The following is a 21773-nucleotide window of genomic DNA, read 5'->3' on the forward strand; positions in this document are numbered from 1 at the left end:
GGAGAGTGAGACCCCTTGCTTCATCGCTCCTGCCATATTTTATCTTTCTGTCTGTCTGTCTGTCTATATAGCTTTTATTGTAATTCCTTTGATTGTTGTGAGCTGCCCAGATCTGTTGAGAGTCAGGTGGTGTAAATGTTTAATAAATAATAACCATTATAAAATGTAAATATAAAATACCCCAATGTAATAATACAATATTGTATTAAATTTTGTAATTATGACAAAAATTGAAAAGGGTAACTTAGAGCAATATAAGCATATAGATGATGTTCCCTCAATAAATTAGGTAATTCATTAGGTATTTTATCTGTGTCTGGTGCTTTACTGTTAGACACTTTTGACTGTTCTGTCTATTCTCTAACTCCTTAGTTTATCTTATGCATAAGGAAAGCATACTGATTCTGTCTTTATATTGATTCTTATTTTTGGACTGTATGTCCTTCAAGTCAAATCTTTTTGGGGCAAGTGCATGCTTTGATTAAACTTGTATATTTGACATTAATAATTTATGGTCTGCTACACAGTCTACACATGGAAAATTTTGGCTGCCCAGATTCCATCTTATATTCAATTTCGTATGACATAGTCAGTTTGATTCTGAAGCTGCATATTTAAAGACATCCAATACAGAGTCTGCATTTATAGTAGGGGTTGTCAATAAACAATTCTTTTCTTAAAACTCTATTGACTTATCCCCTGCATTATTGCATTTATCCAGTCCAGTTCTTCCTGTAAATCCAGGTACTTCCATTTCTACAGTATTTCCATTCCAGTCATCCCTTAGCAGTACCACATCTTTTCTTGAAGTTATATTTAGGACCTCCTGCAATTTGCCGTAGATAGTATTGCATCAAAGTCAGTATATACATTTGAGTAACATTGATGTTGAGCTTGGGATATCCTTTTGAGTATCATCACTCATATACTTTTTTGTATATACTTATGCCTTGAATAACTTATCATGTAATCATCTAAATTAAATTAAATAATTTAAATTGGCCCTTTCTGGTCCATCTAAATTCATTTATCTCTGAAACATCCAGTTTAATAGGCTTTATTTCTGTTGTGATAATTTTAAGTTTTTCTTCTTTCATGCTTCTCATATTCTAGGTTCAGCAGCATGTGCCCTTGTAAACAAGGACATTTTCTTTCCATATTGGCACCATCAGTGATCATATTTCCTTCAGCTTTGGTCTTGCCATGTCATCATCTTCAGATTTAGTTAAGAAAGCTTGGCATTCTTTCCCAGGAAGTACAGGAATATCTTTTGACTTTGGAAGGAAGTCCCATCCATTGTTAATTTTTTTTTAAATAATAATTTTATTGAAGGTTACAAATACAAAGATAAAAAACTAATACAAACTAAGAAGAATATAAAAAGTAAAAAATAAAAAATAAAAAAAATAAAAAGTACAGAGAAAAAAGAAATAATAATAATAATAAGATATACAAAGAAATGACTTCCCCTTCCATCAAGAGAAGTACAAACGTCTTCAGTAACTTATCACCTTTTCTGATATTTCAACAAAAGATCTCTTCTTTCCATATCTCATCTCTTATCAATAAACAAATTATAAAGCCTTGTCTTTCAGTACTAATCAGCAAAAGTCCATTAAAAGTTACCAGAAGTAATAACATATATATTTTAACCGTAATCAAATAAATCATTTTATACTTCTTTACTTTTAATACAGTAACTTATCACTTTCTCTAAAAATACAGCAAAAAATCTGTTCTTCCCGTATCTTATCTATAAATAAATCTTTAAAGCCTCGTCATTTGGTACTAGTCAAAAAAAGTCCATTAAGACCTACAAGAAACAACAACATATATATTTCAACCTTGATCAAATAAACCTACTTTGTATTCCATTTACTTTTAAGAATCTTGATGTTTATCCCTTCAAATAGTGTCCCCCAAGTTGTTTTCTTACCATTATCTCTTTGTCTCCTCTCAGAAACTCCTTCACAAGTTTAAGATGCCTCTATTATAAATCCAGGATAAGAAATCTGTCCAAGTCACTCTTCTGATTTATTATTTGTATGTCCCCTTTAATTATTAAGACATCAGCTGGTTTCATTTGTAAAGCTAGTGTAACATTGTTTTCCACATCATTCTTGTAGCCTGACATTTTAAAATCTATTTTCAGATCCACATTCAAATCAGCCTCAGTCTGTTTTATCCAATAAAATTTGTTCCTCTTCCATAACTTCTTTTGAATCCATTTTTATAACAGCAGAAAATCTTAAGAGTAATTTCTGAGTGCATTGTTCCCAAATATCCTTGAATTCTTCCACAGTCGAATAATATTGCTCCATTCTGTATTAATGGGTCTCTTCTCCTTTAATTATAATTAGATAATTATATGTAATTATATAATTAAAGAGAGCCAGTTTGGTCTAGTGGTTAGGGCAATGGTCTAGAAACCAGGAGGCTGTGAGTTCTAGTCCCGCCTGAGGCATGAAAGCCGGCTGGGTGACCTTGGGCCAGTCACTTTCTCTCAGCCCAGCTCACCTCACAGGGTGGTGGTTGTGGGGAAAACAGGAGGAGGAAGGCACATTAGGCGTGTTCCGTGCCTTGAGTTATTTATAAAAGTAATAAAGGCAGGATAGAAATTAAATAAATAAATATCTTTAGTTCTCTCTGATTCCCTCTAGTCAACCTTCAAAGTCCCGTCTTACTGTGTTTTTTTTTTCCCTACTCAGCAACCTTTCCCATGGGAAGGTTTCTTACAGTTAGTTTCAAAATCTTCATCTGTATTTTCTGTAAAATTTCAAACAACCCACAGGAAGTATTCTTGTAATTAATTTCAAAAACTTCTTTCAAATTCATCTGGCCACTTAATCTGTTTATAATTTTCTAGAATCAATGTTCTAGTCACCCTTTTGCTGTTTATTTAAAAATATATTTTTCTTCTTTCACCAAAGATAGAAGGAAACTCACCTGGTGTAATGAACCTTGCCCTTCTGAAGGTTCTTAACATCCCAAAAGCCATTAATAACCAATTTCCTAAAGTGGTTAAGAAAGGAAGTATGCGGACCCAGCGTCCTTTCGAAGGCGCCAAACTGCAGCTTTGGCGAGATGGCTTTCCCCTGGCTCCCAGAGTGCTAAAGTCCACTGAAACTGCTGTTGTACAGTCTCCTCACGGGGAGCCACTGTACGGAGCGCTTGCTCTGGACAGGAATTCTAGGGAGCTGATCCATTCACCGGCCTCTACTTCCGCCACGGTCATCGGCTCCACTCTTGCAGAGCCGTCTTCAGGCCACCATTGCTTCCCCAGAAGCCTCATCCATTGTTAAACCTCTAGTATTGTAGGAAGTTAAGATGTAGTAAATAAAAAATTTCCAGTTCAGATTTTTACTTCAGAAATACCAAAGTGGCTTCAAGCTACTGTCTCTTTCTCCATTTCCTGCTGTAAGATGGGCAGCCATGTGAACCATTTAAATAACTATAAATACTCATATTACTTACATTAGTTATATTGGTTATTAATAATTTGTCTGTGGACTTACTGCCAGTAGTATGTAAATTGAAAGCGAATCCTACAACAGCTTTATTTAGTTGCCAGTAACCCTTATTTAGTTGCGATAAGAAATAATAATTTACACGGAAACCAGCTGGCATTTCCAATCTTAAAATAAACCTGCAGTTTCAGTTTTAATGGGAATCATTTCCCTTTACTATTCCATTAACCTGCAATACTATTCAAGCTAATTTTTAGAAACTTTACTGATAGAAATGGAGTCAGCATTTAATCCTTTATTGCAAAGGTAAACAAGCTCTTTTGGAACTTGGCTGTGCTACCTGAGGCTGTTGGAAATTGAATTTTAATATATGGTGTCATGAATTACCAACCATCTGTTACTTGATGCAAAGAATGGGGTGTTTTTTTTTAATTAGTGGACTGCTTTTGTTTATTAAAAATCAACATGGTATTCATAAGTATTCTCCTAGACCTTAATATTGGTATATAATATTATTTCCTGATTTTCTTTATTGTGTCTAATAATGAAAAAAGGAAATTATGATAAATTTTTGATTTGATGGATTTAATTTAATAGACTTTGGATTTGGATTTAATGTACAATGTAAGTTGGATCTGTGTTTTGTCTGAATTTCAGTCAATAGCAGGCTTTATCCCAAATGCAGGTTCTAGTCTGAATCAGTCTGAACAGTATTTGTTACATTTCAAAATAGGCATTTGCTATTATTAGTGAAGAGGTTTTTTGATGTATCGACGTGTATAGCACAGAGTTATCCTTCCAATGTTGTATGATCATTCTTTTGGGCTATTCCCCATGCATAGTTATTGATGTTAGATTTTAAACGGCTAGGGATACAGCCAAGCAGATCATATGCATTCTTAACAACCATGATCAATCTAACATATTAATGATCTCTCTGAGTCCAAACTGTAGCAATAGTAGGAGAAGTCCAGACTATATGAGTTGGTTCCAATTTTTCTGATGCATTTCTGGCAACAGTGTAGTTGAATCCAACACTTTTTAATCCTTCTCTGAGATGTCCAGTATATACAAAATAGAATTTACTGCTGTACCAACTTGTGTAAGTTTAAAAGTAGAATAACTGAATGAATTAATTGCTTGGATCAATTTCCTGGCTACTACATTGCACTTAAAGCTGTATTTAATTAGAAAATGTTAATTTTGTTTTCTGTAGGAATATGCACGGAAGGCACTCGATTTCCTTTGGGAGAAAAGGCAACGCAGCAGCAATTTAGTGGGAGTTACTATTAACATTCATACGGGTGACTGGGTCCGTAAAGGTATGAAACTATGTTCCCTCTCACTTACAGAGAAAACCTATGCAATTCAAGGAAAGGAAATTCAAGTAAGAATGAGATTAGAGGTTAGCTCAGCCTTTCTCAACTTTTTGACTCTGGAGGAACCCTTGAAATATTTTTCAGGCCTTGGGGAACCCCTGCACATTCAGGCTCAAATATAGGCCAGAAGTCACAAAATTATTTGTTTCATGTGTAGGCCTGTATATATGCATTAACGATGTTCTTAAACTGAAAATAAAGAATGAAACTTACCTCTTTAATGTGCAGTTGCCCAAATTTGAAATAATTTTTTAAATAAATTGTGATCCCCCAGGGAGCCCCTAGTGACCTCTCTCGGAACTCTGGGGTTCCATGGAACCCTGGTTGAGACACCCTGGCTTAGAGGTTTTATGCAGAGGACTTGAACTACATGTCAGAAAATTGTATCTTGCTTTATGCTTAGTCTCATCCCAAAGCCCTTTTTATTTGTTTCTTGGTTACACTTAAATAAAATGTTTTATAATAATAGGAACTTATTTTGTGGAACTGAAAACTAGGTATGAAATTAATTGTAATAACATTTTTATCTTGTTCTAGATAGTGGAGTTGGAGCAGGAATAGATTCATATTATGAGTATTTATTAAAGGCCTATGTCTTGCTTGGAGATGACAGTTTTTTAGAAAGATTTAACACGGTAAGTACAGATGGTATTTCTCTCTCCTTGAGCTATAGAACTTTGTAGTACACTTATGATGCATAACGTTAGGCATTGTTGCATCTGTTCCTCTGTAGTTAGTGTGTTATTACACCACCAGAAATAATTATATGATGATGTTTCTTTCCTCTCCTTCACAAGTTGTCCTTTTTCATTGTTCCATTTAGCATCTACTTCCAAACATTGGTATATCTGTAATACAAATACTCAAATTAGTAAATAGAAATTCTCAATCTAAAGTGGCCTATTAGTGAGGCATCAGCCATATTTAGGATTCTTAAGTGTTAGAAGTAAAATGGGTAATTAATAAGTGGATCAGTAGATTTGCTAATGTTAACATGCTGTTGGATTTAGCGGTCTAATTATCATTTAGAGAAAAAAATGTTTGGCAGCTAAAATGTTGTGTACATCAACTCATAATGAATGTAGCATATTTCAACATCTGTCCTGAAGCAAGTTAATGGCATGCTGTGTATGCAATGCTAGCGCTTTACTGTGATTAAGGTAGAGGTGAGAAAAATAATAGGGTAAAGAAAAAATGATTTTGGGGACAGATTGTAATTCTTTAATTGCTTATTCTGCTTTTCTATGGAACTTAAATAAAATGAAGTGTTCAACTAATGTAAGACAGTAGCAAATTATTTAAATCTTATTCCTGGGTGTATTAATTCTGTCTTTAGTAAGTTAGTTGAGGAGATGGCTGTTTTCATTTTTAAATAAAAACTATAGATGGCTGATGTTTGGCTTGCAGCCTCTAAATCTCAGCATTATTGTTTAGTGTGCTTATCTGCTTTAAAGCAGCTTTTATTTATTTTATTTAATTTATTTATTTTCTATCCCGCCTTTATTATTTTTATAAATAACTCAAGATGGTGAGCATACCAAATACTCCTCCATCCTCCTATTTTCCCCACAACAACAACCCTGTGAGGTGAGTTGGGCTGAGAGAGAGGGACTGACCCAAGGTCACCCAGCCGGCTTTCATGCCTCAGGCGGGACTAGAACTCTCAGTCTCCTGGTTTCTAGCCCATTGCCTTAACCACTAGACCAAACTTTTACAAACAGGTTGAGTATTCAGAGTGAATAAACTCACCAAATTCTGATGTTTTCTAGCATTATGATGCCATAATGAGATACATTAGCCAGCCGCCTCTCTTGCTTGATGTGCACATACACAAGCCAATGCTCAATGCTCGGACTTGGATGGACTCACTACTAGCCTTTTTTCCTGGTTTGCAAGTAAGTTTGCATGTGTGAAAACATTTTCATCCATTGGATTTCTAGGCTACTGAACTCCAAAGCCCCTCTGGATGGCTTCACAAGGTAGAACAACAACAATATATAAAAAAACAACCAACATCCAAGGGACAACATAATCTCTAACTGCATCACCCTCAACTCAGTTGATGTAATTAATTTCCACAATGTCCTTTGTTTTTGCACGGGGTCATCTTTCTAAATTCTAAATTTATTACTGTGATTAAGAATGTGTTTAAAATCATTAGATACTCCACATTTATCTTGTTAATGCAGCATTTCTCAAGCAATTTCAACTGGTGCACTTCAGTATCCTTCAATAATGTGTATTTATTATCAATGATAGTATAATAGGCTACTTTATACTTTTTACAAGATTGCCATGAAGGATGGGCAAATTTGAAATGCCCCAATTTGAACTTAAAACAGTTGCTTTGCATTTGATACAGTCTGTTTTAATCATATAGGTGATATTATTTCAAATATGAAATTTATTTTAATTAATTAATCAATTAATTAGATTTCTATAGCTGCCCATCTCAGCAAGTGACTCTGGGCGGCTTACAACAATAAAATACTGCCAAAATGTTTAAAACAGCTTATATCAAATACAAAAGAACTGTGGCAAACCTGGAACAGTGTTCCAAACTTGCCATGGGCTAGTGTGAATTTAAAATGGTTCTGATTTGACACCTTCTGAGCATCACTAACCACTACATTCTCACAGCAAAATGTATGTTTTTAGTTAGAGGACGTAAATAGGGGTGTCTTCTTTGACACATCAAGTCCATTGCTTTTAATCAGTAACTTGCCTCTTTAAAAGTAAATGTCTCATATAAAATTAATTCTGTTTCTATTAGTTTATCGTTATCTTGCAGTCTTATACGTTTTTGCCTTATGCCCTGTACTGTGGATTGGAAAAGAATATATCATTATCTCACAGGATACCCTTTTATCTGAAAGGATGTGATGTATATTTTGCCTTTTTTGTTTGGGTTCTAGGTATTGAAAGGTGATATTCGACCTGCTATAGAAACTCATGAAATGCTATATCAGGTGATAAAAAAGCATAATTTCCTTCCTGAGGTAAGGCAATGAGCATGTATTATGAATTCATTATTCAGGGTATATAAATTTCAGGTATTAGAGGAAAAATATTATGTCAGACTTGGTGAATTTAGCTTTAATAGTGAGCTTGAGTCCATGAGTGTTAGGAATATTTAACAGTATTCATCTAGTACTTTTAGACAGTTTTTATTTTGTTGTGATTTTGCATTACTAATCCTTCTGTCACTTTTCAAAGGGCCATTCTTAGGCAGTCTCTCCTAAATAAAAGGAAGCTTCTAATTTTGACTAAAAAAATAAATCCTTAAAAGCGCACGTATGGAAATATATGTGAAAATAAATGATATTTACATAATATATTTAATATGGTACTTGATTATTTATGGTAGCTCTCTCTATTTCTATAAATTTGTTCATCTCATTTTTACCACTAATTGCCTTATTTTGAAGTTGAAAATGGAATATTTGGACGGCCTCCATGAAAATATTAAAAAAACTTCTAGTAACGTTGAAGAGTACGCTTATCCAACTATCAAAATCAGTGTTGTTCTTACAGTATGGTGGGTTGCTGTGTATTTATTACATTTATATTGGAAGAGATTTTTGGATGAAAATGAATCAAATGTGAACTTGTTACTCTATCCCTAACACCATCCTGAACTGCTGTACGTGTTGAAAATGTCTTCTGAGTCTCTTCTGACACCTTTCTGCCAAAAACATCTGTGTGTCCTGTACTGTTCCACTTGAGAGTTTATGGTCCAGTAGGTTTGTTTATTGAGCATATGGCATACAATGCCAGGGAGTCCACACAGTAGATGTTCTGGCGCCGATAGTTGCTAGTTCTCTGTTGCACCGGTGCACCACAACAGGGCGAGCCAGCTTCGCACCGGCTGGCCAGCAGAGTTCCTAGGGAAGGTGGCTCGTCCGGGGCTTTTTCTCCACCGGTCCTCCGGCGATCGTGTCCAGGCAGATCCAGCACCGGTTCCTGCTCCCGCGCAGAGTGTCACCAGTAGAAGCAGACTGGGAGGCATCATTGTAGCACCTGCAGCGCCACCTGATGACATCTGTCGACCAATTTTTAAAAAGAAATTTAATGGTCAAAATTTTAAAAGATAAGCCAGGTTTCAGAAGATTTCCGTTTCTTTGCAGGACATTATAGGAAATTTGGGACATTTTAATTTCTCCAAAAAATGTTTTTAATGCTTATAAAAAGATATTTGGGGACACCAGTGGTACAGGTTGCAATTGCAGTGTGGTTACTCCTACCTGAAAACATTGCTGACCACTGATGATCTGAGATGGGAGTTCTTACATTAATGGTAGATTCGCTGTATTATCTTGAAGGAGACACACATGCTGCATAGTTAGAATATAAGTATGCTGGAAGTTACTCCTTCAAAGCAGAATACTTCAGTATTTTTACCTTTCCTCTTGTTTTGTTCAGGCATTCACAACAGACTTTCGGGTTCATTGGGCTCAGCATCCTTTACGGCCAGAATTTGCAGAAAGCACCTATTTCTTGTATAAAGTAAGACTTTCAAATTCAAGACGTGTTACATTCTAAAAATAGCAGGAAACAGAAATAAAACCCAAATGTATTTTATTAGCACTCTGTGAATCTGTGATGCAGCTACATAAAAACACCCTGAATGAATCTGGTTGCTTCATATCAAAACATTTAAGATTGGGAAGAGCCATTCTTTGCTCAAGAATTTGGAGTATCTTCCCTTTGCAGAACTTCTTTTGCCTCATGTCATGTCATTGAGCAAAACTGCCTGGTGGTTCAGGTCTGACCAATGAAAATATTTCTGTGAAATTTGCTATCGTGGAAGATGGCAGTAGCTTTAATTTACACGGTTCAGAAAAAACAGCTGCTCTGGTTTATTTTGAGTTGTGCTATGTAAGTGTAATTGCTACACAGGAAAGCAGAAGAACTTTTCTTCTTTTAGCAGATGCTAGGACAGCAGGATGAATGGTTATCTTTATTTCATCATTCCTTAAGCACTGGGGTGCCTCTATTTGGTGGAAGTTCTAGATTTCTGGAATCCTTAATTTTAGCCTACAGTAGGTGGCAGATTATGATTTTGGGTCTGAGAGAGTTAAGACATTTGTAACTTGTGACCAGCACAATATTTAAACAAAATAAATTGATTGACTGAATGCAAGAAATAATTCTGGAATATACTATTAGTTTTTGTTGGAAGACAAAATCTGTATTTTAAAAGCCTATTGGAATTAAGCTAATTAGCATGCATTATTTATGCACACCATATCCTGCAAAACATCATCACTATTGAGATGTTGTGATATTTCACAGCAAAAGTATTTTTGATTTAGGGTTTTCTTTTAAGATAAGGAAGCTGCCTTGAACTATGGTCTTTTACAGGCTAAAACTCCTCCTAATATGTTTTAGAACGCTATAACTTCAGATCAAAGACTTAAAATGGCTCAGAGATCAAATATCAGAGTAATAGCATGTTAGTGTAATATATTAATACAAATTATTTCCCTTAAAAATAGGCTACTGGAGATCCCTATTACCTAGAAGTAGGAAAAACACTAATTGAAAACTTAAATAAATATGCACGAGTACCTTGTGGATTTGCAGCTATGAAGGATGTTCGCACTGGAAGCCATGAGGACAGGTAACTGAACTCTTTCAAAAATCTTGAGACAAAGGTCTGTAAAATTCAGCTTAAAAATGCTGATGTTCATTTGCCTGTCAAACAACATTGGGGAAAATAGGATTGGATGCTAATAGGATTTTTTCTTTTTAATGTTGCTATTTTATTATTTAAGCTTATGTAAAATAACATTCAATTTTTCTCTTAGGAAAATATTTGCATAGAGGAACCTCCAAGGCAGCTAATGATAATTTAAAAATAAAAATAATTCAATTAAGACTATATAATAGAAACTGGAAAAATATGAAGTCCGTGGCTAGGGACCATAGCACCAAGAGTGGAAATACGTGTGCAATTCTGTAAACACTTTTGCATGCTAGAAAATTTCTTGCGCTATATATACATTGTTTAAATATATACATTGCTTAATTAAATGTATTGGTATGTTGCAGTTTTGAAACTGTAGTTAACACAGTCTGGATGATATTATAGCTGTCATTAGTAGCTGTTCTTCAGCTACTTTATTTAGAAGAAAGAACTGTAGGAAAATGAAAACATCAAAAAGAAGTAATATATATGCAAATGCATTTTCTCCTTTTTCTCTTTGTAGGATGGATTCTTTCTTTCTAGCTGAAATGTTCAAATATTTATACCTGCTCTTTGCTGATAAAGAAGATCTAACTTTTGATATTGAAGACTATGTTTTTACTACAGAGGCTCATTTGCTACCTCTTTGGCTATCAACTACAAACCAAACGGCCCTTGTAAAAAATATTGTAAGTGCTGTATTGAAAATCTTTTAGTCTAATTAAATCAATCATTTGCTCTAAGGTGTTCTTTTTAATCTTACGGTGTGCAGAGAGTAAGCAGGGTTGCTCAGAGTATGATTATGAATATGATTATGAAATTTGGACATAAAATCCTAATCAGTTGGAAGGAGAATCTGCTTCTGTCTACATGTTGGTTTTTTATGCATTTGGATGTTCTATTTCCTAAAATAATTTGATGGTTTATAGTAATAAAACTTAGCTCTAAACTTAGCAGAGTGTATCTACCTTTTTTTCTACAGACTACAGAATACACGGAGCTGGATGATAGTAATTTTGATTGGACTTGTCCTAACACCCAAATCCTGTTTCCCAATGACCCTATGTATGCTCAGAGCATAAGGGAACCCCTGAAAAATGTGGTGGACAAGAGCTGCCCTAGGAGTATTTCCAGAATGTAAGATTTGTTTATATTTTCCTTATTTTGGTGTTTTTAAAGGAAGGTATATAAAAATGATTATTTATTTTATTTTATTATTTATTAAATTTATACACCACCCATCTCACTGTATGAGTCTAGGTGGCTTACAAGTAAAAAAATTACGGTAATCCACCAGGGTTTGTTTGTTTTGCTAAATTAAGTCCCATTATTAATATTTTATTACTCATTTTTGCTAGGCTGCCCAATTGTATAAATGTAATTATCTTATAGAGCTTGTCTCCCTAAGATCTAATTTTTGGTTTATCAAAAGCATAATTTTTATTAAAATATTTTCCCCAATCCCTATAATTTCTTCAGCACGTAACTCCTTGAAACACACGCACAAATTTCTTAGTCAGCAAAGTGAGAAATGGAAAGGAACAAGAGAATAAAATGGGCAAAAGAAGAAACAATCTGTAATTTAAAATGGTTGTGCATGCAAAGATATGTTTATCAATTATATGTATCACAGGTTTTCTCTCCCCACCCCCTGATGCTGCTGTTGTCCTCAGGAAGGAGACAAAAGAAAATGACTCTTGTATGTCTTCTTCTCCTATGCAATTGGGCTTCTGGCAGTTTGCTAGCCGTCTGCCATGTGATTAGCAAACGTGCCCAGGTCTTCCTTGGCGTGTTTTCTCCAGTGTATTTGCAATGGCACAAAGGTAGGAGTTTAGAGAACCAACTGTGTGCATATGGACATTAGTAGGCATGTTATGTCCCCTGCAGGGTTGAAAAAAGTTCCCCTTCCCTGCCTTTGAGGAAGGAGCAAGAGCCATGGCAAGGAATTCACTTATTGACAATGCAGAGGGAAAAGAACATTTAAGTCTCCATTTATCTAATAGCACCAAAGGAAATAATGGGAGACTTTAATAGGACTTTAAGGCTGTCAGGAAGATGCTGAATATTTCTCAAGTCTTTTTTTATCCTATGAGCTTCTGCAAAGATTTTGTGTGTGTGTGTGTGTGTCTGTGTGCGCGCCTTCAAGTTAAGATTGACTCAGTCTTGGAAACATTTTTGGTAGTTACTTGCTATTGCCTTCTTTCTAGGGTGGAGAAAGTGACTGGCCCCAAATCACCAAGATGGCTCTCAGAAAACTTTTAACCAGTTTACTACTCAGTCACTCATTATTAATGGAAATCCATGATATGCTTCAGTCATGCACATCTGCTTTGTATTGGGACACACAGTTCATATCTTAAAATGTTGATAGTACCTGCTTGCTTGCTTTTTTCAGGGAGGAGAGTTTAGGCAGTGGACCAAAGCCTCCATTGAGAGCCAGGGATTTCATGGCCAGTAATCCTGAACATTTAGAGATACTGAAAAAGATGGGAGTCAGCTTGATTCATCTCAAAGATGGAAGAGTACAATTGGTGCAGCATGCTATTCAAGTAAGATCTTGCTTTGCCCTAACCCACAGTATGACTTTCTTTTCATTTATGTACCATAAGTCTTGGAAAGTAGTTTTTGGAATGCTTGCCCTAACTTCTGTGAAACATTTGGACAATAAATATTTCTTGATGCTATTCACCCTAGAAATAACAGGGGTTATAATCCATTTATTCATGCTTGGGTGTTATGGTACTGGTAGTTTCATGAGAGGCATGTTAAAATCGTAGGGAAATTGAAGCTAATATTTATTAGATTTGAAACCATGACCTGAGCCATCTTTATGGTGGTACCGATGACTCTGGAACTCCTCCTTAAGGTATAATTATTCTAAAACTCTCTTAGCCAACCATTAGGAGTTTAGATCAACTCAATTATAAAGATCTCTCAGCAAATATATGTTGTTTACTTTGTCTTTAGCAGTAGGGTCTGGAAAATGCTAATTGAAATGTTAATTTTCTTGATTTTTATTAGGCAGCAAGTTCACTGGATGCTGAAGATGGCTTACGGTTCATGCAAGAAATGATTGAGTTGTCCAATCAACAACAAAAAGAGCAACAGCTACCTCCTCGTGCAGTTCAAATTGTTTCCCATCCATTCTTCGGCAGAGTAGTTTTGACAGCGGGACCTGCACAGTTTGGAATGGATCTGTCTAAACACAATTCTGGGGCATGTATTGTCTTCGCAGTTTTATTTAATCTATATCTTATATTTTGTGGCGTGTATACATGCAGAATGTGAAGTTGTTGACATGTACTTAAAATATCTTAGAGTTTTGCTACGAAGTGTTTTATTTAGAACAGAGACTAATTAACTTGCATAAAAGGAGTCCATATGATATTTCAGTTTTTCTAGCAGCTGGTGAACTATTCAGTTAATGCAAAAAGGACATTTTTAAAATGTATTTGATTTGGAGACTACCTGACTACAAAACACTCTGGGAGTCTTACAATACAGACCAAACACACAGACAATAAAAGTGCATCCAGAAAAGTAAAACAACCAAATATGCCTGAAACCAATAAAAAACTAACAAAGCCTCCACCCTAACCTCACATGGGTTTTTAATGACTCTGAAACAGCTGTAGGGTGGGAGCCATATGAAACTGCAGGGGGATGCTGTTCCAGGGGCTGGCACCACAACAGAGCAAGCACACTACCTAAGTCTCAACAGACGACACTCTTTAATTGACAACCACTGTGCTTAATCTTACTGGGCTGCCAGAAACTATTGGAGATAGATGGCCTCTAAGCTAATCGGCCCCATGAATACTATAGGCGATAACCAGCACCTTGAATTGCAACCCGAAGCAAAGTGGCAACCGGTACAGCTCATGAAGCAGGGATGACACATGCTTGTAACATGACATGCCCACCACTCAGATTAGTGATATAATGGCACAAAAAAACCCTGTAAGATTCTTATTTCCATGTTATGCAAGTATTAAACAATATGATCTGATAAGCATCAGCAAAATGTGGCGTATCTATAAGGAAACCAAAAGTTTGGAAAATAGTATCATAGACAAAAAAGAAGATTTGCCCAAACTACTTGAAAATCCTTGCTTCTATTAAGGATAGCACATGTAAGCAGTTCACTGCTGCAAGAACAATTTCTTTTTCTTTTTTGCATTTCCTGTTCTCCCTCCTCTCTTCTAGCAGGTTCTTGGAGATACCATTTGGAATCTCATTCGCTGTTGTTAGCAGTGTGCAAAGTATTTCAAGCTTGAAATGGGCTATTGAGATCCCTTTGCTCTGAGTTTGGAACACCTCCTGTGAAGTCAGAACAACTCATTTTGAGCATGAAATCATTTTCACAGTTCTGTTGTTGATCAAGCACATTTGATCGTTATGCAATATAATAAGTGCTGCAAATATATAGGGGACTTTGGTTTTTTAATCTAATTTAATTATAACTTAAGAGTAGACCTTTGAATCTTATTGTGATTTTATAGTACAGAATCTAGGAATAGAGTGGATTACTGGTCCCAGTTGAATAACGGCTTGGCAACAGTTCTATTTTATGTTTCGCTTTGGAACTCCAGAGGCTGGATTGGACTCAGGGAAACTTTCACCATAGTACTTGTGTACATAGAAAATTCAATCCAGTTTACAGTATAAATACTAAAAAATATTTTCATATCTGTATAGTCCTTAACTGAAGCAAGATAGATACTAGAATGCACATACATAACTTAAAACCTAGCATGCAAGTCTTCTTTGCTGGCAGACTTTGGCTACGGGCTTGTCTTGTATGTTTTCCTATTAAGTCTTGTGAAAAGTAAAATTAAGGGTTGATTTTTGGGTCATCTGATTCAAACCTTTGCATTCTAAACTGCCAGATCATACAACCAAGTTAGGGCCAAATTTTATCCATATGTTCCTTATCTTTTGGCCATCTATTATTGTTTGTTTAAACATACACATTGCATTTATACTGTACTTTCTCAGTTATGTGTTGTTAACTAAGTAGCAGTGATATGTAAAATAGGATGGAAGCCATTCCAATGCAAGAGTGTTCTTTTCCAGAAGAATATCACGCTCAACTGTATTGAGCAAAGGTGGGCACCCTGCTTTTGAGCTACAACTCCCAACATCTTCCACCACTGGCCATATTGTCTAAGAGTCCAAAAACATCTGGAGGCTATGCTCTATTCATCTTTTATACTAAAGATAGCTGAGACATTCAGGAAAATGAATATAGTCATGCCTTCCGTATCTCCTTCTGATCTTATTTATGCTGAATATGATTATCTCAGTTCCATAATGAGCTAGACAAGTGTTAACCTATCACAAGAAGCAGATTTTCATTGGTTATTTAAAATTCATGTAGGAATTCAAAATAAAAAAAGCTTACTAATTTGGATCGGAACTGTATGATTAAGTAACACCATATTAGGTATTTAATTTAAAATATTTAAAATATTCCTTTTGGTATATGATAGGTTTATAAAGTAAAACAGCTTCAAAATGTTACTAAGGTGATATATATCAACAATAGATAGATAGATAGATAACCACCCACCTACCTACTCTTTGAGTGAGATGGGTGGTGACAAAATTAGAAATATAAATAAATAAATAGTTATTCTTATTTAGCATAACATTATAAATGAAGAAAACACGTTTTGTATTGAGTGTTTGAGCTAGAATTTCTGGCTATGCTCCAGTGCAGTTTAAATTAATTGATTTCAGTGGATTTATATATATTGAATTTTGTGTTAGACTTGATAGATATATTTGCTAGGAAGCTGTTCTGATGTTTTGCTGGTAGAATGCAAATGTTCTACAGGCTTGAATATTGTATACTAAAGCTTCTAATCTCTTCCACAGACAAGAGGATTTGTTGCAGTCAGTAAACCATATAATGGATGCTCTGAAATTACCAATCCTGAAGCCCTGAAAGAAAAAATTGCTCTGATGCAAAGAGGGCAGTGCATGTTTGCTGAAAAGGCACGGAACATCCAGAAAGCTGGGGCCATAGGTGGCATTGTTATTGGTAAATTATTCAAAGTTATGCAGAGATACTGCAGTTTATTGTATATTTTCTGAATTGTTATGGGCAAGTATGCAACTTGCACTCTAGAAGATTATCTGAATGCTTTGGGTTATATAATGACCCATGTTCGACATTGAAACAGATAGGACTCCTTGAACAACTGCAATGAGTGGTTCAATGACTAAGATTGTGTTGATATCTGAACTGTATGCCAAGTAGAGAAGAGAAATAGATTGGCAAGGCACAAGATGGATTTGCCTCCTGTTTGGAAAGAAAGCCAAATGGCAGGCTGGTGCAGATGCAGTCAAGTTGACATAAGGGTGCAGTCCAGACAGTTGCCTAGGCTCTTTCCTGTGACTTGTGTTAGCTTAGTGCAATGTTAGCATTTCCTTTTGAGAATGGAATATTTCATATTGTACTGCTTTGCACTCCCTTTCCAAAGCATGTATTATGATTTGGGTGGTGGGATGAGAAGCTGTAGAGAAACCTAGGTTAAACACCCACGCTACTTTAGGTCTTGTTGCTTAGCTGTGCACGTACATATACGTGTATATGTGTTCAAAGTATATCAGTAGAAGCTCTTTATTGCTTTCAGTGTAATTTTTGATTGTGCATCCAGAATTTGGATTCTCTTCATGGCAGTTTACAGTACTAAGCATTTGATATTGCCCAGTGTCAGTTGTGACATTAGAAAACCAGCACCTGTCTGTAACACCTGTAAAGATATCTTTAAAATGTCTTTTAAAACTTGGTATGTATTTATACTTCATAGATTACACAGGATATGTCCCTATTTCTGTTAAAATAATTTTCTAAAGATTATTTCAGGTTGCTGCCATGAAAATTACATCACTTAGGTCTATTACTGCACTTATAAAATGCTCAATAAAAATGTGGATGTAGTGGAAATGATGGAAATTTCCACTGGAAATTTTGATGGAAAAACTTATGTTTGCTACCTAGATGATAATGAAGGAAGTAGCAGTGATACAGCTCCCCTCTTTCAAATGGCGGGTGATGGCAAGAATACAGATGACATCACTATCCCTATGCTGTTTCTTTTCAACAAGGAAGGCAGTATCATTCTTGATGCCATTCAGTCATATGAAGTAGTAGAAGTGCTCCTTTCAGATAAAGCAAAAGACAGAGGTAAGGATAAAACTTCTGCTTTCTGATAAAGCAAAGGAGGTAAGAGTATAACTTGGCTAAGATTAAAAACAGTCGCTCCCAATGAGCTTATATAGATGGTCCTCATTTAACATCCACTCATTTAGCAACTGTTCAAACTTACGATGGTGCTGAATGAGTGGTAGTTACAACCAAGCCTTGGAGTTCTGGCTGCCACAGCATCCCCGTGGTCATGTGATTGCGATTTCTGACATTTCTTGTTGGCTTCCCACAAGCAAAGTCAATGGCAGGAATTTGGACCTTGTGGTCCCGTGAAGTCCTTGCTTAACGACCTGTGCATTTCTTGTTTAATGACGGCAACCAGGACTGCTGGAATTGTCACTAAGCGACAGCAACTCCAGTCCCCATTGCCGTTGTTAAGCAAGGACTACCTGTATGCTTAAATTTCAATTGTGAAGAATATAGGAAGAGAATGAGAAGGAAAACAGAAATAGATTGAAAGTGAAGTTAAAAAATGAGAATCTATTCCAGATTTTCTGAAATAGCATTATTTATTAAATTCTATGGCTGAATTTCTTTAAGTGAATCCTTACCTTGCATTGCAAAATAAATATATCTTTTAAACAGAACATTTCAGAAAAGCATTCACACTATAAGGTACAGTGCCTTACCCATGGTGGTTCATTGGGGAAATGTAGGAAAATGCCTGTTGTAAGTTTACCACTGCAACTCCAGGGATATTAAATCAATAGAGCACCTCCTCCAAGCTATGTATGTGGTGATACACTGCACTGTTTTCTAATTTTATGGCCCTCCATGGTACTGTGATGTGCGGCAATCAACTTCTTTGCTTGCCAGTTCAGGCCCACAGATAGATGTAAAGTAGGATTAGAGAAGAAAAATGTATTGCTGCCTCTCGATTTGAATGTGAATCTTGTAAAGTTCATCAGTGAATGTTCATTCCAGAATCTTCAAAATAGCATTTTAAAAAATTGTTAAATATTAAACATGAATTTATTTAGTGGATTTCTGCCCTACACAGCAAAATAAATCTGTACAACTTTCAAGCATCTAGAAAGATCAGATGGTCATAACTTGTAATGCAAACAAGCTTTGTTGCTGCAAATGCAACTTTGCTGATACCAAGAAACAGACCAAGAAACTTTCAGTGCTAGAGGACAGAAAAGCTTTCCTGTAGCTCATTCTCATCAAAATCCCTGCGGCGTTGATGTCTGAATTAACCAGCTGCAACTTCATGCATGCTGTTTTTTATTTGAACCTGAATGTTTTGTTATTTTTTTAAAAAAATATCTAATGCAAAGTATTGCAATGATGAACTTTTGGGAAAGTGTAGAAGTATAACTCAGGGTTCTTTTTCTTTGTTTTTCTTTCTAAGTCAGGTACATTTGGGTTGAATTATTTTTAATTTTTAAATAAATAAATGTTTAACCCAACAATTTTAATAGGAAGACTTTGGTCTTAATGAAATCTACTAAATACCTCTAGGGTCTAGAAAAATACTCTGCTGACCTTTGGAGAAAATTCTGAAATATGTATCATAGAAAATGGGTGTTTGGAGATTATAACAAACTATAGGTTAAATTTCAGATTTCACCATATATTTTGGCTGTATAAGCTACAGTTGTCCTCATTCTGCATCCTTACTTTTTTCTGGGAATAACTGGGTGCTATTTCAAACTATAGTTTCTGTCAGAGCAAGGCATTTAAAACAGTATTGGTGAATTCCCTTGCCCATATTCTCACACTGATACCTTGAATTGCAGACATTTTTTATTAATGATTTCCTCACCTGAAATTAAGCAGCAGTGTAAACATTTGTGCATAGTATCTGTACCATCTATTCAGCTTTTCTGATGCTATTTCTTATTTGTGGAAACCTTTGTTCTCCATTCTGTTTGAACCAAGCAAATCCTTCAAAGTATACTTTTGGTTCCACAGAGTCAGAGAAAAGTTTGGGGTAGAGAAAAAGCAGGGGGATATCTCTTTAACTGATTAGAAATTCTATTAAGATGGAGACTGTATTGCAAGTTAGCATATTGTTGCTTGCATCCTACCAGCTCAGGAGCGAACCTGCAATGTATTGACACATACTCATAGAGTACTTGAGAAAAGTGTTTATCTTTAAACTTTACACAATATGTAGTTTATATATACCATAGTATATTACATACAAATACTTTCTTCTTCAGATATATTTAAATAATTATATTAAAGTATATTTTTATAATATAAGTATGTTAAATGTATTAAAGCCTGGTACCTCCTCAGAGGAGTTTGAAAGTAATAACTAATACTTTGTATTTATTTGCAGTCCAAGAGCAGTCATAAAAGCAAAGTATAGCAAATACAGTGAATGAAGGAAAAATTAAATAAAATTACACAAAATTACATTAAAACCCCCCCCAGAAACAGTTCATAATGTGAAAAAGGTGCCAGGCAGTTTCTAAAAGCCATGGCTATCAATAGGAATTTTACAACCTCCTTTGAGGTTTCTGAGAATTGATCACATAGAAGAGTAGTTATCACATAATTACAAGGAGCAACAAAAATTTCTGACAATTGGGGCTATGCATTTTGATTGCTGTGGGTATATATCAGGCATTTAATAACAAGTAATCATAAAACACTGCTTTAAATAAGACTCAGGAGAAACTTCACCTTAATTCCTATTTAAGCTAAGGCAGTAGCAAGTATTAGATCTAGTTGTTAAGGATGAAAAGAATTCTGACAAGCTAAATTTAATCACTTCAAAATCCTTTTCATTTATGGGTATGTGTAAATGTTAAGAACGATCCTAATTTTTTCCTATTCTATTCTGTGGGAAATATAGTTTGTTATGAGATTGAAGCCTTGTCATATCCACTTCAGGATTCGAACATTGGGAGTGGGCAGCACTGTTTTGTGGTGGTTTTCCTTCTTGCTCGAGGGCCAGTTCCAGTCAGTGTTGGTGGGAGGGGAGTGGTTGAGCCCTAGGCTGTTACTTTGTGGGGTGCCTCAGTGCTCTATGCTCTCCCCCCTCCTTTTCAATATCTACATGAAGCCTCTGGGGGAGGTCATCTGTTAGTGTGGGGTGAGGTGTCATCAATCTGTGGATGATACCCAGTTATACATCTCTGTCTCCGGCTATCCAAGTGAAGCTGTTGAGGTTCTTTCCCAGTGTCTGGAGGTTGTGAGGGCCTGGATAGGGAAGAACGGGTCGCCCTCAACTCTGCCAACACTGAATAGTTATGGTTTTGGGTCTCCCTCCCCCCCAATTTGGGAGTTGGAGGGTTTCTATCTCTAGTTCTGAATGGGGTGGCCCTACCCTATTCAGGCTTAGTGCACAATCTGGAGATTCTCCTGGACTCACAGCTCCTGCTCAAAAAGCAGGTGGCAGCTCTGGCTAGGGGGGCCTTTGCACAACTGCTTTTTGGCTGTTAGTTGCACCCATTCCTGGACTGAGATGCCCTGCGCATGATCACTCACTTGTTAGTCACCTCCCAGTTGGACTACTGCAGTGTGGTCTACGTGAGGCTGCCCTTGAAGACCATCCGGAAGCTTCAGTTAGTCCAGAATCAGCAGTGAGGGTAGTTATGAGTGCATCTCAATATGCTCATTTAACATGACTACTCTGAGAACTGCACTGGCTTCCAGTAGGCTTCCAGGTGCGATTCAAGCCATATATGGCATAAGACTGGGTTACTTGAGGGACTATCTTCTCCCAAGAACATCAGCCCACCCCACATGTTCCCATGGGGAGGGTATGCTCCAAGTCTTTTCTTTAAATCCAAGTCCTTTCTTTAAATCTCTGTGGTTGCTCCTTCCTCTGGAACAATGTCATTTCCCCCCACCCCCCACCCCCAATATACAACAGGCCCCAACCCTGCTCATTTTTAGGAAAGCCATTAAGAACTGGCTTTTCCCCCAAGTATTAGGGGCCAGTTGAGTGGAGTCCCTTTTGGTTCTTGTTATGGTGCTTGGTTGCCATTTCTATATTTTGTATTTTATATTTATATACTGTACATGTTTTAATGTTACATGGTTCACGGGTGTTATTGTTTGTA

The 21773-nt window shown here is 36.0% G+C and overlaps 1 protein-coding gene across 1 annotated transcript in view; it reads left to right on the forward strand.

The window, feature by feature from the left end:
- EDEM3 (ER degradation enhancing alpha-mannosidase like protein 3) overlaps positions 1-21773 on the forward strand; it is a 41987-nt gene that overhangs the window by 15256 nt on the left and 4958 nt on the right. Inside the window, exons 8-19 of the mRNA XM_063298421.1 lie at positions 4684-4789; positions 5384-5481; positions 6616-6741; positions 7762-7845; positions 9269-9352; positions 10345-10469; positions 11059-11224; positions 11518-11672; positions 12931-13084; positions 13557-13751; positions 16416-16581; positions 17545-17730. Of these exons, the coding sequence (XP_063154491.1) occupies positions 4684-4789; positions 5384-5481; positions 6616-6741; positions 7762-7845; positions 9269-9352; positions 10345-10469; positions 11059-11224; positions 11518-11672; positions 12931-13084; positions 13557-13751; positions 16416-16581; positions 17545-17730 (1645 nt within the window). The remainder of the gene's footprint in view (positions 1-4683; positions 4790-5383; positions 5482-6615; positions 6742-7761; positions 7846-9268; positions 9353-10344; positions 10470-11058; positions 11225-11517; positions 11673-12930; positions 13085-13556; positions 13752-16415; positions 16582-17544; positions 17731-21773) is intronic.

Source organism: Candoia aspera, chromosome 3 (assembly GCF_035149785.1).
Source record: "Candoia aspera isolate rCanAsp1 chromosome 3, rCanAsp1.hap2, whole genome shotgun sequence".
NCBI lineage: Eukaryota > Metazoa > Chordata > Lepidosauria > Squamata > Boidae > Candoia > Candoia aspera.